At 39.7% G+C, this 15094-nt stretch overlaps 1 protein-coding gene across 1 annotated transcript; it reads left to right on the forward strand.

Annotated features, from left to right (window-relative positions):
- Nucleotides 1-189: 189 nt before the first annotated feature.
- On the forward strand, nt 190-13983 carry LOC138966637 (RING finger protein 11-like). The gene is made up of 3 exons (XM_070338929.1): nt 190-555; nt 7476-7633; nt 8132-13983. The coding sequence occupies exons 1-3, from the start codon at nt 430-432 to the stop codon at nt 8301-8303; spliced, it is 456 nt and encodes a 151-aa protein (XP_070195030.1). The 5' UTR covers nt 190-429; the 3' UTR covers nt 8304-13983.
- The last annotated feature ends 1111 nt before the right edge of the window (nt 13984-15094 follow it).

Consider the following 15094-nt stretch of genomic DNA (forward strand, 5'->3'; position numbering starts at 1 on the left):
GCAATTAAGATGCGCGAAGACATACTGTGTCAATATTTTGAATCAAATAATCGATTCGGGTTGTTATTAGTTCCACTATTTTTGGTGTACTGCAATGACGCAAGATTAAATTAATGCGCGATGTTTTCAGAGAAATACATGTGAATTAAGAAATACGTTCTGTTGGAAGATTTTTTTAATTCTCCTCTTTCTTTGGAAATTAATCTCTGTTGTTTTTGATGAGTTGTTTCATTTGGAATACGTGGAACTATGTTTTGTACGTCATGTAGCGGAAGCGTACGTAGAGGGGGGGTGCGATCAGCTGTATGTTTTGGTCCGCCATCTGATTTCTGAGGATCTGGAAGGATATGGCCAGGAACACAGTGTCAGCCAAATTAACACCCCGTGTGTGAGAGGAAATCAGCTGGTTATCAGGTTCAATCGGAGAAGATGGGGAACTGCTTCCAGTCTCAGAATTCTGATGATATTTCCCTGTTGCGTGGAAGTGATGCCCCAGATAATGGACATGGTCAGGAGCCACTGCCACAACCAGTCGGGCCACCACCACCATATCAAGTAAAATAAAACTTATCTTTTCTTTCTAAGTTAACTTTTATAGCTGGAAATGTTGTTTAAAACTCGATTGTCTCACTTTCGTGTCATTTACTGTCCTGCGGAGTGCCATCAACAACACTGAGTCAGATGTAAGTTCTTTGTGTATACTTGTTTTTGTTATGACTGAGTAGTGAGTATGACAAAGGAATCCGTGTCGCGCAGTGCGAGTTTATGTTGCAAATAAAGTGAAGGTTTCAGGTTTATTCGGTGTGTTACGACTTTCGCTTTCGGGGTTCTTGGCCTTATCGAAACTGAGGAAATCAGCACCCAGACTTATGAAACTAGTACTGCAATTATAAATGATCCCTGAAGTAAAGCAGATCTATGCCACAAGGAAAGTTGGAACAGACCAACAAGGACATTTGTTGAAGCTTGACAGGGACAGTTTCCCCCAGGGTGTGATTTGTGACTTACAGTCTCCAAGAATACATGTAGCTCAGCTAAGCTGTGTTAAACTGGTACAGTGTTGCCAACTGTTATGCTTTTAGCATACCTTGCTTTGTTGCAGCATAAATTGTTAATAAGATACCAAGCCAAAAACTCTATTCTCAAACAATTACTCAAACATGCCACAGTGCCCCTCTTTATTTTGAGTTCTGGTACTGAGCATTTCTGCTTCACATTCAGGGATGTTGCCACAAATTCCTACCTATAGGACAAATGTCCTGAGCTCTTCGGCATGAATAGGATATTTGACTGCTTTCAGAAATTTGAATAAGACATTATGCACCAACATTGTGCACGTATATTGTTTTATTACTTTAGTTTCAAACAGGACACACACAAAAAGAAACAAACAAACTAAAAACAAATAAAAACTTCAGCACTACTACTTTGATTGGCACACAAACTCCATGATTTCATGACAGAGCTTTTTCTTGACAGATTCGACAAAACAATTTGCCTAAGGTCTCTTTGTTGTCAAATGTCTAACCAACTAGTACCAAACAGGGTCAGCCATGAATAGTTAACTATATTAAAGACTGTTCGTGTGAATTTCCTGCTGTACCAAAACCATCTACAAGTGACAAAACTTTACTTTCCGTGATTGTTGAGGTTTCAGCGGCGACACTGTCATTGGCACTGTCATTTTTTAGAATAATGCTAGCCGTGTTTTCCCGTGTTCTTGGCCCTAATGTTGCACACAATGCCGTGAAACGCCAAACGTGTTCATAATATAACATAACATAAGTGGCCTGATAGGCTTTTCAGCCTTTTGCCTGCTATGTATTTCAACTAGTGATTTGAAATATCGTTGTTTATATTTGTGCGCTGCGTACGTCCTAGGACGATCTCAATTGAGTTAAATTTGTAGAGAACATAAATTGTCTCCAGTGCTTGTCAAGTAAGTTTTTGAACGTGTTTGGTGTTCCTGCTGACACAATGCTGGGTGGAAAATTATTCCAGTTATTTACAACACGATTAGTAAAGAAGTTTGTATACAGGTTAGTTTTAACAGGTTTTTTTGTTAATTTAAAATCATGACCTCTTGTGCTTGAACCCTCAGGTAACAGGAGAGGTGAATTAGTAGCGCTGTTCTTTGGCAGGCTTTTTTTTCTTTTCGGTGGTGTAATTCATCGCCGCTCCATCTCTAACCGAAAGCAAGTTAAAGCAGACGTGAGCCTTGGTCAGTTGGAGTTGTCTCCCGTACTCCTAACTTTAGTGTGCTGTAGACGGGTGTACCCAAACCGCTCATACCGCAAATGGTTCGGAAAACGTAAGATCTGCACTGCACAACTTCAGTGCACCTGTACGCGAGAGCGCTCGCTCGCTTTTTAAAGATTTCTATCTTGAAATGAAATGACCAAATAACGCGCTGTCCGAAGGAATGGAGTTCTTATTGGACAAGGACCGCGCTCAGTTGAAAACGATAGGACATCTGACCGCCATGCGGCTATGTGAATCGGACATTTGAGCATTTTAATCAGTCTATGTCCGATGTCCGACGCCTAACGACATCCCTGCACATTCTGTGTCAGCAGTCCCTAAGTCAGAATATCTGTGTCAGAGTAAATGTGCACACTAGATACTCTCTTAGTCTTATGGTTTTAAGGCTGCTGTTTTCTATTCAATTCTAGTCTAAAATACAATATTAAAATATGTTTTGTTTGTTTGCCAATGCCATAGCAAGAATGCGGATGCACAGTTGAATTGAAGTCAGTGCTACACTTTAACATCAAATGCTACACTTAAAATTCCATATTGTTAACACTTGAATTGAGCTTCACTTGGGTTTGTGCTAGTTTCAGTTTGTTGCAGGTCAGTAAGGTTTTAGTAGTGTAGAGTATAGAGTGTATGTATGGAAGGGGTCCTAGATAACACTGTCATCTTGCAGCTTCTTCCGTGCTTGACTGGTTTTGCATTCCTTGCTGTCATTATCATCTTGAACTGTCTAACTTTAGGAGTAATACCAAAACTGGTTCCTCATTGTCAACTGCTAAAAGTAAAGCAAACTGGTCAGCTAACTTTTTCTTGCTGGTGAATCACATGGAAGAATATCATGGTGTTTTTTTTGTAAAGATTACGCAGACCTTGCCTCTCAGCGCAGTTAGACGTAGAGGGTTGATGAAAGGAAGAAAATGTTGTGTCTTGAGGGAGGGGAAGGTGAACGCAAGCTATAATTGCTGACTAGCTATATGGGCGGTGGAGATATCTTCAGACCACACTCCCATTAATCTCAAAGCATACAGTGTATACAGGAGTATAATGTGGGATGTGCGCACAAACATTGGGGAAAAGGGGGTGGGCGAAGGGCTGGCTAAACACAAACTGTGACTGGTTGCCTACATGAGAGGACAAGGATTCCAAACAAAACATAACGAAACCACCCCACAGACATGGCCAATGCAGAAGGCCACAAAGGGATGTGTAGATCGTACAAAACAGTACCAGGTGGAACACGCAAATGACATCATTGAAAGGGGAGGGATTAGGTTCTTTTTCAAGCATGATAAAACTTTTACTTCCAATTTTTTGTTTTTTGTTGTTGTCCAATCATCTTTGGGTCTCTATCTGGCTCTGTGTGTATGTGTGTCTCTCTCTCCCCTTTTTGAGTCACTTGAGAAAAAGTGACTCTATGTAATCGGTCAGTGTTAGTCTGTCCGGCCGGCCGTAGACACCACCTTAACGTTGGACTTTTCTCGGAAACTATCAAAGCGATCGGGCTCATATTTTGTTTAGTCGTGACCTCCAATGACCTCTACACTTTAACGATGGTTTCGTTGACCTTTGACCTTTTTCAAGGTCACAGGTCAGCGTCAAAGGAAAAATTAGACATTTTATATCTTTGACAAAGTTCATCGGATGTGATTGAAACTTTGTAGGATTATTCTTTACATCAAAGTATTTACATCTGTAGCCTTTTACGAACGTTATCAGAAAAACAAGGGAGATAACTAGCCTTTTCTGTTCGGCAACACACAACTTAACGTTGGGCTTTTCTCGGAAACTATAAAAGTGACCGGGCTCAAATTTTATGTGAACGTGACTCATTGTGTTGTGAATAGCAATTTCTTCCTGTCCATCTGATGCCTCATATAATATTCAGAACTGCGAAAGTGACTCGATCGAGCGTTTGCTCTTCTTGTTAACAAAGAATGTTAGAGAGAGCTGGAGGTATTTTAGTGCATTTGATTGACTGAATGGTTAATCATTCCTCAGTGTTCTTGTTTTTTGTTTGTTTCTTCTTCTTTCTCTCTCACTTGAGTTTTGAGTCAGACTGACTGTGTCTTTAAGCTTTGCTGTCTCAGTTGCACTTGGCCAGGAAGGTTAATGCTTCAGAACTTGTTTTCTAGTGTGCAAACAGTGAAAGAAGTACACTCTTCAAAAAAAAGTTAAGGATCGGTTGAAAAAACGGATCTAATTATAAAAAATTACCAAAATATTAAACATCGACATAATAATTAAAAGATTCATGTGTTTGAATTAACAAATGAACAATGAGTCTTGACCTAGAATTTTGTTTGGTAGGCAGAGTTATTTCCCTTTGTGGGACTTCTCAAAAGCTTCTGCATTTTGGAAGAAAAAGGGTGTTTTTTATAGCCCCATGAATTTGCGGAACGCATGCCAGGGCAAAAGGTTGTGATGCACGTGCTACAACAGGGTCCTGGCTATGAACATCGCTCACCAGCTTGTGTTTAAAGGTTGACACGCTGACACAATTATGCACAGTAGCAACATGCCCCCACGAAGAAAACTGAGCGATTTGGATAGAGGAAGGGCAATAGGATGGCTACAAGATGGTGTTGCTGTCAGGCAAGTGGCCCAGAGGCTTGCAGTGGCTCCCTCTGTCATCATCAGACTAAAACAGAGATTCAACGCAACTGGAAGAGTGCAGGAGCGACAACATTCTGGTCGGCCCAGAGTCACCACACAAAGAGAGGATCGCTTCATTCAGAGGCAGGCCATGCAACAAAGAATGGCTACGGCAAACAACATTATATTAGACAACGCCTACAAGCTAACACCAACACTGTTGTTAGTGGTCAGACGATCCGAAACCGCTTACACAACTTTGGCTTGCGTGCAAGGCGTCCAGTCCGAGGAACAACCCTGACTGCTAATCACCGAGCAGCTCGCCGAGCCGGGTGCACTCTACATGTGAGGTGGTAACGTCAGCTGAATAGTGGGCTCAGGTGTTGTTTACAGATGAGTCCCGCTTTTGCTTGGAACCTGCTGATGGTCGCATCCGAGTGTGGAGGCGTCGCGGAGAGCGCTTCGTAGAAGGCGCTGTTCTGGAACGACAGCGTTTTAGCGGAGGCTCTGTGATGGTCTGGGGAGGGATCAGCACACGTCTAAGGACACCTCTGTACCATGTAGTGGGCAACTTGACCGGTGTCCGCTACCAGAATGAGATCCTGCAACCCCTGGTCATTCCAGCCCTCCAAGCGATCGGCCCTCGTGCGATTCTTCAGGATGACAACGCACCTCCCCATTGCTCTGCAGCTGTAAACACCTTCATCCAGCAGGCCAGGGTCAACAGGATGCTGTGGCCAGCCAACAGCCCGAACCTGAACCCCATAGAGCACATGTGGGACGAGCTTTGTCGTCGGGTACAGCAACATCACCCTCCTCCTGCCAATCTGGGTCAACTGCTGCAATGGCTCCAGCAGGAGTGGAATGGAGTTCCCAGAGCATTCATATGCAACCTGATCCACTCCATGCGCCAACGATGTGTTGAATGCCTGGCACACAACGGAGGGCACACGCCTTATTGACACGGATTCACATTGTTGTGAATTCCATTTTCGAGGGTTGTCATGTTTGACACACTCTAGCTAAATTGTCGCTGCCGCGTTCGATCATTGCTTTGTTTGTCATTACTCCTTGGTTGTTCAATTATATAATTTGTTAAAAATGAAAGAATTCGGTCTTGTCTGTTTTGTGTGGCGTGCTTGTAAAAAAATGATTCTTAACTTTTTTTGAAGAGTGTATAAGGCTGAATAGCTTTTAGCGGGGCTTAAGTTTCCATGACCTTGGATATGATTAGTGCAGAAGAGAGCCTGATTGTTCTTGTTTCCACTTTCTGTGGAAGATTGGGTGGGTGGTTTTTTTTAGACGTTCCAATAACCTACCATTCATGTTTTTGTTTGTTTTGTGTGTCATGCTGCTTTAGGTTGTACGCCATTTATTGATTCATATTAATCAGTATTTTTGTACCTTTACTATTGACAGTATGTCATCCCTTTCTGCTCAGAAACAAGTGTCACAATCAAACTATTATTTTATTTACCCTCCAGGCATGACACTGTTTTTCTTTTTCCTTTCCTTTTTGTTTTATTCAGCAGTCGCACACACATGCATGCACATTGTGCGGGTTTACTGTCCTGAGGTTGAGGGCAGCCCACTCACAGGAGTCCTTTTTGCCGGTCAATTGTCCGTATGACATTGACAGATGGCCAGACTCTTCTGTGGTGTCACTGTCCTTGTAAGGACACCTCTGATAATGATATTGATCCATTCCTTGTGTAGCTGAAGTGTCAGGTCTTGTGTGAAAACAAGCGTGCTTTTTATTGCAAAGATTGTGTCGTAATCAGCCTGTAAGTGTTCCATGCTGACATCAGATGATAAGGCAGCAGCGCATGAACGATTTTATGTTAGCAGGATATTACGGTGTGCAGGATATTACGGTGTGTGTGATGTATGTTCAGTCACAGAAGCAGGCTAGTTACACCCCCGGTATAGGGGTGTGTATAGGTTTCGGTCGATGTGTTTGTTTGTTTGTTTGTTTGTTTGTGTGTTTGTGTTCGCATATAGATCTCAAGAATGAACGGACCGATCGTCACCAAACTTGGTGAACAGGTTCTATACATTCCTGAGACGGTCCTTACAAAAATTGGGACCAGTCAAACACACGGTTAGGGAGTTATTGGTGGATTAAAATTATACAAGGACTTATAGAGGGACATCTTAATGGTCAAAGGGAAATAACCATTCTCACTCAGTCACTGCCACCAACTGAGAAGGTTATTTCCCTTTGACGGGGGTGTTTTTCCTACCTCGGAGGAATTTCTTGTTATGTATTTGTTTGTTTGGTCAGAGAGTGATACTGCTTTGAACCTCACATTTTTCTCCAAGATTAGAAAGGGGATTTTATGGACGTTAGTTTTTTCTTGTTCAACAGATTAATCATTCTATGATATATATTCTTTTTATGGGGTTTTTCCCTCCATTTTGGAATGCGAATTGTCTCTTTGTTGCAGGTGTTCCCCAATACTGTTTTTGTAAAACTAAAAGCCGAACAAGTGCAAAAATGTTTTAATTCAACAGGAAAGCAAACAGCACATAGTGTTTGTTGTCTGTTTTGTACTGTAATATCAAAATTGCATGCAGTGATTGGTACACTTAGATCTCCATAATTAACCCTATTTTTTGTGTAACAGGAGGCAGAGGTAGTCCCAGTCTACCATCCGTCACCGAACGTCAGTCGGCCAGCCAGTCAGCTGACTGAGGAGGAACAGATCAAGATCGCCCAGCGACTGGGACTGATCCATCACCTGCCCATGGGCGTCTATGATGGCACCAGCAAGAAAGCTAAAGAGTGAGTGATGGTCATTCATCAGTGCAGGCTTAAGACTGTTTAGGTCAGAGGAGTGAATGAATGGATGATGAGTTCTTTGTTGATGTGGCTTTCTATCTTTTGTTTATGTAGATATTGGTGAAGGTGGTGGTTAGAGCAGTAATGCATGTAAGCGGATGCCCATACCTTTGCATTACAGTTTACACTAGTTTTTAGGCGTGGGAAAGGGGGGATGAGGCATATGGTAGAAGTTCAATGAGAAAAGTAAGAGGGTGGGGAAAAGCAGAGAGATTCATAGATAATGATTTTTGTGTGTGAGCGGGAGCTGTGCTTGGGGGATGGTGGGGTGTTAGGACAGGGGTTTTCAGTACTTGGCAAGATGGATGCTTTAAAAATAAATCGTGTGCAGGTATTAACAAAAGTTTTTTCAGTCTGTATTTTGTTGATGACCAATATAAACTACAGTTATATCAACATAAGATGCTGTCCTTCATGTTGTTTACCTCTTTTTGTGTGCAGGTGTGTTATCTGCATGTGTGAATTCACCTTCGGAGACACGCTGCGATTTCTGCCCTGTATGCATGCGTATCACAAGGATTGTATAGACGATTGGCTGATGCGTTCCTTCACATGTCCTTCCTGTATGGAGCCTGTCGATGCAGCTCTCCTCTCAACCTATGAGACCAGTTGATCATCAAGAATGCGTGCATGATCAGAAATCTTTTATTATAAAACCTCGCCAGACGCACATACCACACTGAGGTACTTCTATCCACCCTGCATGTCTTGTCTCAGAGGCAGCAGGTCGTGTGCAGAACTGAATGGAATGGTTAGCGGTTTTAGTCACGCAGTGAAGAAGGTGGGTGGGGTGCTTGGCCAAAAGTGAAACTTGTGTTTGAGCTTTTCTCCATTCTGCACCGGGAGGAAATGGACCTGTGTCACAAAGTTTGCCTGTCATGTCATTTCTGAGAAAGAACATATGCATTTTTCACAAGGAACTTGGGTGTTTTACCTGTGACAGGTCAATCTTTCCAAAAGCATATGCTGTGTGTAGCAGGCACAGTAAACACATTTTTTTTCTCATCTGAAGCTTTATCACTATGGATTCAACCTACACCTGCCTTTCACTGTGGATGGTGTTTTCTCACTGCAACATGAGTGGAGACAAACACAAGAAATTCTAGGCTAAGTCACCAGTCATCTAGAGTTAGTTTATGTGTGATGAAGATGTTGATAAATTCTTCCTATCCCATGTCGAAACAGAGTTGTGAAAGTTTCTGTGCTCCTGGCTTGTATTCTGTTGTCTATAGACTTTCATCTGCTACATTTTAAGCAAGAATGGGCCACCTAAAGAAGAATGGGTAAGGTGTCTTGCAGAGCTTTATATGCTGTTGGTCGGAGTAATTCTTCAGAAAAGGTGAGCAATCGAAAGTATCACTTTCCACCAGTTTGTGTTGAACAGTTGATGGTTTAATGTGGAATATAACATTAAGTGCTTCAACTTGAAACATCAGAATAGTGTCAACTGTTAACCGCATTCCTTGACAAAAGATTTCGGGGAAGAGCACTACATGTTTTTCACATTGAGTGGTAGATATCACAGAAATTTATGTTTGTGTGAACTGTGATCTAAATGGAATGGTTACCGTGTAGGAACTGGTAACTACGAGTAAGAATAAAATATTACAAACATAATTATAAGTACATGTAACAAGAGAAATCTGATGAAAAATGATGAAAATTGAAATTTATATGAAAAATATATATATGAAAACAAACAAAAAATAGCAAAAAGCAGAAATGGAAGACACCTGCTGAATGCATGCAGTGCGCTGTATAGAAGTTATGATTGCAAAAGAAGTGTACCCATCATGTAAGTCGTTGAAAAAAATCTGTTCTAAAGAGAATGATTGGCTGTGAATGTATATATTGCAGAGAATTTGCAAAATTATCTTTCATTTTTATCCGCAACTGTGCTTCTGTTTTATTTTATCCTATTTTGCATGTTTCTGTTCCTTATCCATCTCTGTGGAAATGCTGCTTTCTGTACTAGTCACAATATAAACAGGATTTAAGAAATGAAAAGCGGTTGGTTCATTCTAGTGCAACTTCGTCATGTGTAAATATTTTCAGAATTTAGGTATATTTTTTTGCGCTTGAAGTCTCATATGTCTTCAGACATGTTTTCCTTGTCACAATCCATACCCCACCTTTTGTTGTAAATCTTTACCAGATTTGTTTTTATTAATGCTTCTTCGTTTTTAGATTTTACATTATTTAACAAGGATATTTATGTATTTTTGAGTGTCTGGATGGGTGCAGAATAAAGTATACCTGAGAACAGTGTATAAGACATATTTTGGGGCGTATTGCGATACTGTGAAAACATCTGAGAGCGATTGCTGTGATTGCTTTCATCATTTTAGTGGATTTGTGTGAACTTTGTTAGAACTTGTATTTGTGTCATTTTTTTTCATATTGGAATACGCTACAGTGGAACCTCCCTTTTAAGACCTCCAACGGGGGGCGGGGATGTAGCTCAGTCGGTAGCGCGCTGGATTTGTATCCAGTTGGCCGCTGTCAGCGTGAGTTCGTCCCCACGTTCGGCGAGAGATTTATTTCTCAGAGTGAACTTTGTGTGCAGACTCTCCTCGGTGTCCGAACACCCCCGTGTGTACACGCAAGCACAAGACCAAGTGCGCACGAAAAAGATCCTGTAATTCATGTCAGAGTTCGGTGGGTTATAGAAACACGAAAATACCCAGCATGCTTCCTCCGAAAACGGCGTATGGCTGCCTAAATGGCGGGGTAAAAAACGGTCATACACGTAAAATTCCACTCGTGCAAAAAAACCACGAGTGTACGTGGGAGTTTCAGCCCACGAACGCAGAAGAAGAAGACCTCCAACAATCTGAGAAAAGGAGGGAGTCTTAAAAGGGGGGTTCACCTGTATTCAACAAATTCATACCACTTTGTAAATCACCGTAGTCCCATCCAAGCTAATGCCTGGGATGAGAGCATTTTCCCGTGTCTTTACATCCCAACAGTTTACAGCTTGACTACTTTCTGTGCATAGTGAACAGGTCTGTGGGTGATGTACACGATTGTTCACCTGGGAGGGAAGGTGTTTTTAATTTGCGTGTAAAATAATGATCTAAGAAACAAAGGGACATAAATGCTCTAAAAATAGAAGTCATGCGCAACAATAGTAAGTGAGAGTTGCACGGAACAAGTCTACTGGCATCTAAGAGAGTAACGCGCTCTAAAATGAACATGCGACTTTGCATCATCATTTGTTTTCTTGTAAGGTCAAGTGTAGGGTGTTTGGATGGGATGGGGAGGTTTACGTTTCTGGGTTTGAGTAAAGTTTATTTATTCATTTCTGTATTTCTTTTCTTATTTCTTTGATGAAGTGATCAAGAAAATAAAGCATAACAAAACTTAAAATTAGAGATGCCTATGAAGAAAGTTTTATTCTCTTTGCTTCGAGATTTGTTCTGCATAACTTTCTGGTCTTATTCATTTCTGATTCTCTCATTCTAGCTTTATGTCTTCGTGTATATTTGTTTGATGATCTATGTATAACTTTATTTATTTGTGATTTTGTCTGTTCCTTTGTGAATTTCAGTTATTCAGTGTCATAAGAAACCTTGATATGGATGGCTAAAGCCTTGTGGGCCTCAGCAATATCTCATCCACAATTTGGAGAAACAATATATACATGTCATTTTTCTTTGTGTGTGTGTGTGTGTGTGTGCGACTGTGAGTTACTTTAGGCTGTGCTACTGGCCTCCCAATGGATAGCCAATCGTGAAATGTGGTAATCTGTGATCAAAATTGATTGGTTTCTGACTTTGCAATTGCATATTTGAATTTTCATCTTTGTTTTGTGTGGTACTAGTACTGCATCTGTTTATTTTTGTTTTTGATATTTTGAATTTGGTGATCATGATTTTAATAGACATTAAGGCAATGAGCGGCAATAAAATTAAACTTGGAGAATACATGGAATAACCTAGTTTTTTGTGGTAGTTATTGAAGAGACTTATACAAATAAACGGGAAAAAATTTAAATACTAATGGACACAGACTGCCATTGCTATGGAAACAGCCGCCATATTGGATTTCTAGAAAACGGTTTTACAGCAACATCATACATCAGACATGCATAATATTTGGCACAATGATACACATGACTTGTATCTGCAATCATACAGAACGATATTTTGACTAAAGACTACAGTTGAATTTAAATTAATTTATGTAATAAGGATTAATGAATTTCTAACTGCATATTCATTCATCTTTATTTCAATAATTAATTTAAATTCAACAGTAGTTTTTTTTGTCAAAATATCGTTGTATATGATTGTAGATAAAAGTCTTGTGTATCTTTGTGCCAAATATTAAGCATTTCTGATGTATGATGTTGCTGTAAAACCGTTTTCTAGAAATCCAATATGGCACTCAGTGTATGCCAGTTTCCATAGCGACAGCAATCTATGTCCTTTAGTTTTTGCAATTTTTTCACTTCTTTATAATATAAGTCACTTCAATAACTACCCAGAAAACTAAGTTACTCCATGTATTTTCCATGTTTCATTTTGGTCATTCTAGTGCCGCTCATTGCCTTTAAGTATTTCTGAATCTTGAAGAGCTTTGTTGGTACTTTCAGCTCAAGTTCTCCTTATGTATTACTGTTTAAAATATATGACTGCAGTTTATTTCTTGGTTTGCTTGGTTGCAGCTAATGTGTTTGCTTTTCTTCAGTTTTTCTTGTTTCATTGATAACTTGTTAGTATGAATTGTGTGTGTGGGTGTGTGTGCTGTTAGTATGAATTGTGTGTGTGGGTGTGTGTGCGAGAGAGAGAGAAAGATTTCCAGTCATGGTGCACTTGAAAAATGTGTGTGAATGTGTGTTTTGTTCTCTCAGTCTTTCATTTTGGGATGTTTCTTTTAGAACTCTTATTTAGAATATAAAAGGCATTTGTGCTTTCTTGTTTGTTATGTGTGATGTTGAGATCTAAAACTCATGAGCCTGTATTGTTAACCTACGTTTTATGGAGTGCATCTGATGTCACACACGTTGCATTGTCAAATATTGTCAGAATTTTGTATGAGCAAAGATCTTGCCAACAGAATTCTGCGCTCTGGCATAGCATGATTCTGTTCAAGTCAATGTAGGAAACATTCTGAGATTGCTTTTGTTGTTTACTGCAATGTATGGATGGTACACGGTTGTGTTGTAATCAGAAGGTGATGAATACTGTTGGGTTTTACCATGTGTCTACCATGCTGTTTGTTTCTCCTCCTCCATGCCATTTTCACATACTTCTAAGTGTTTCTTTCTTTCTTGTGGTATGCTTTTTGGATAGAAAGAAGAGTGGAACAGCAAGTGCGCATAACATTATCTAATGTCACAGAGACTTGTCAACTGGGCGAATGGAGTTACCTGATGTTACCTGATGTTTGTGATTAAAACAAGTGTGTGATGTATGATCTTCGATGTTTGTGTGCACATTTAATGTGAAGAAGTTAATCTCAGAAGTCCCCGTATAATCATCATGAATTATAATGTCTTTGTGAACAAAGTTGTCGTTCAGTTATGGAGACCTACACTATGCATCTGCAGATTTTCAATCCTCGCACTCTCACCGGCTGATTTAAGAAAAAGAACACTGCTCATCTTTCATGGTCATGTAGTATATTTTGTCATGTAGTGGGTTCATATTCAGATTTTTAACATCAAACATTATCTTATCAATAGATAATCAAGAAGAGCGATTCTGAATTACTGATGTGAGACAAGATAAGAGCCACTAACTACTTGTTTTGTTCTGTATCTTACTCAAAATTGTGAATGTGAAATTCACCACAAAAATTCCCAGAGACTGAGAGATAGGAATCAATCATGCCAGTACATTTGTACAAACAGAAGTAAGAGCTAGGTGAGCATGCTTGCAGGTCACCTTTTTAAGTGTATGGATAAATGTACCATCTTAAAGGTACACGTACCTTCCTTCGCATGAAACCATCTTGTAAGTCCGAAAATGCAGGAGTCTTAGAACAAGAGTTTTACAGTACATATGTTATTAGTTTTACCATAATACAATATCACAGAATATTCACTGCATCAAAAAGTATAAACATTGTATTCTGGGAGATAAGCTTGCTTATAATTTTGGCGTTCTGAAAAAAACCAAAAAACTTTCAGAGGATTCTTTTGTTTGTTTTATTTTTAAAACTCTCATGTCTCACATATCATGTTGGAAAGAATGAAATTACTTAGATGTTAAGAATGAAATTACTTAGATGTTGTTCTAACTGTTTCTATCACAGATAAGGTAAATAAAATGTGTGGGATAACTATTTTTCACTCTTTTGTTCATATTTCTCGTGTGTGTGTGTGTGTGAGAGAGAGAGACTGAGTGAGAATACAATTGATCTTTTTATATGAAGAAAGACCACAGACATAAAGTGTGAGTAGATGTCAAAATTACTCATCTAATAACACAAATTGTAATGAATATATATATATATATCTCAACATCTATATGCTTAGGCATTAACAACTATTCAAGTAACATAACAGCTTGCCTCTTGACAATGTGTTTAAATATGTTTTACTTAAGGATTAATGATTGTCAGACACAATTTTGAACAAGAGGAGAACATTGCACTGACAGCAAAACAAGGAAGCAATGCATACACCACAGGACACAAGGAAGTAACGCAGATAATAATTGTATGGAGCATTTTTGAAAGCAGGAAGTTTTCCTGACATGCAGTGACAGGTATAGTTCCCCATGCAGGTCTGCATCCTGTATTCTGCGTCCGTACACCAGGAAAACAATTACGGTACATGTGGTGTGGGATTCCCAAACAATGAACAGTGAATACTTGTTTGTACATGAAAGCAAAGCACATTGCTAAATCACTTTGATGGTAGTTTATGTTCAACAAATCTTCTTACAGCATTTAGCACCCCTTTTTCTTTTTACTTCATTCATGTTGAACATAATTATATCTTAAAAAACACACACACAAAAAGCAGTCAAAACAAACAAAGAACAAACTTGTGACAACCCATTCAGACTCCTTATCATATATTGGGGTATTCTATGATATATGTATGAGTTTCTAAATGACAACTGAAGTTCAGAATCTGAAGCAAAAAAAAAAATTTACTGAATGTACATGTCGAACTACAATTAATGCAACCAAATCAAATTTATATAAAGAAAAATAACGACACCTCTCCCTTATCAACTTTTAATCATCTCACAGTAATTAATCTCAAGAAGTCAGTCCCTTGAAATTCAAACCCGAAACTTCCCTTTCTACTGCCTGCTGAGAAAAACCTACAAGACACTTCCGCCTGGTGTTCATTTTAGCTCCCCCCCCCCGCCCCCGATAGCTGTGTGTTCTCAGATAACTGGCAACATTCCTGTGTTGGGAATGAGTAAATCTGTTTAGTTTGCA

Source organism: Littorina saxatilis, linkage group LG5 (genome assembly GCF_037325665.1).
Source record: "Littorina saxatilis isolate snail1 linkage group LG5, US_GU_Lsax_2.0, whole genome shotgun sequence".
NCBI lineage: Eukaryota > Metazoa > Mollusca > Gastropoda > Littorinimorpha > Littorinidae > Littorina > Littorina saxatilis.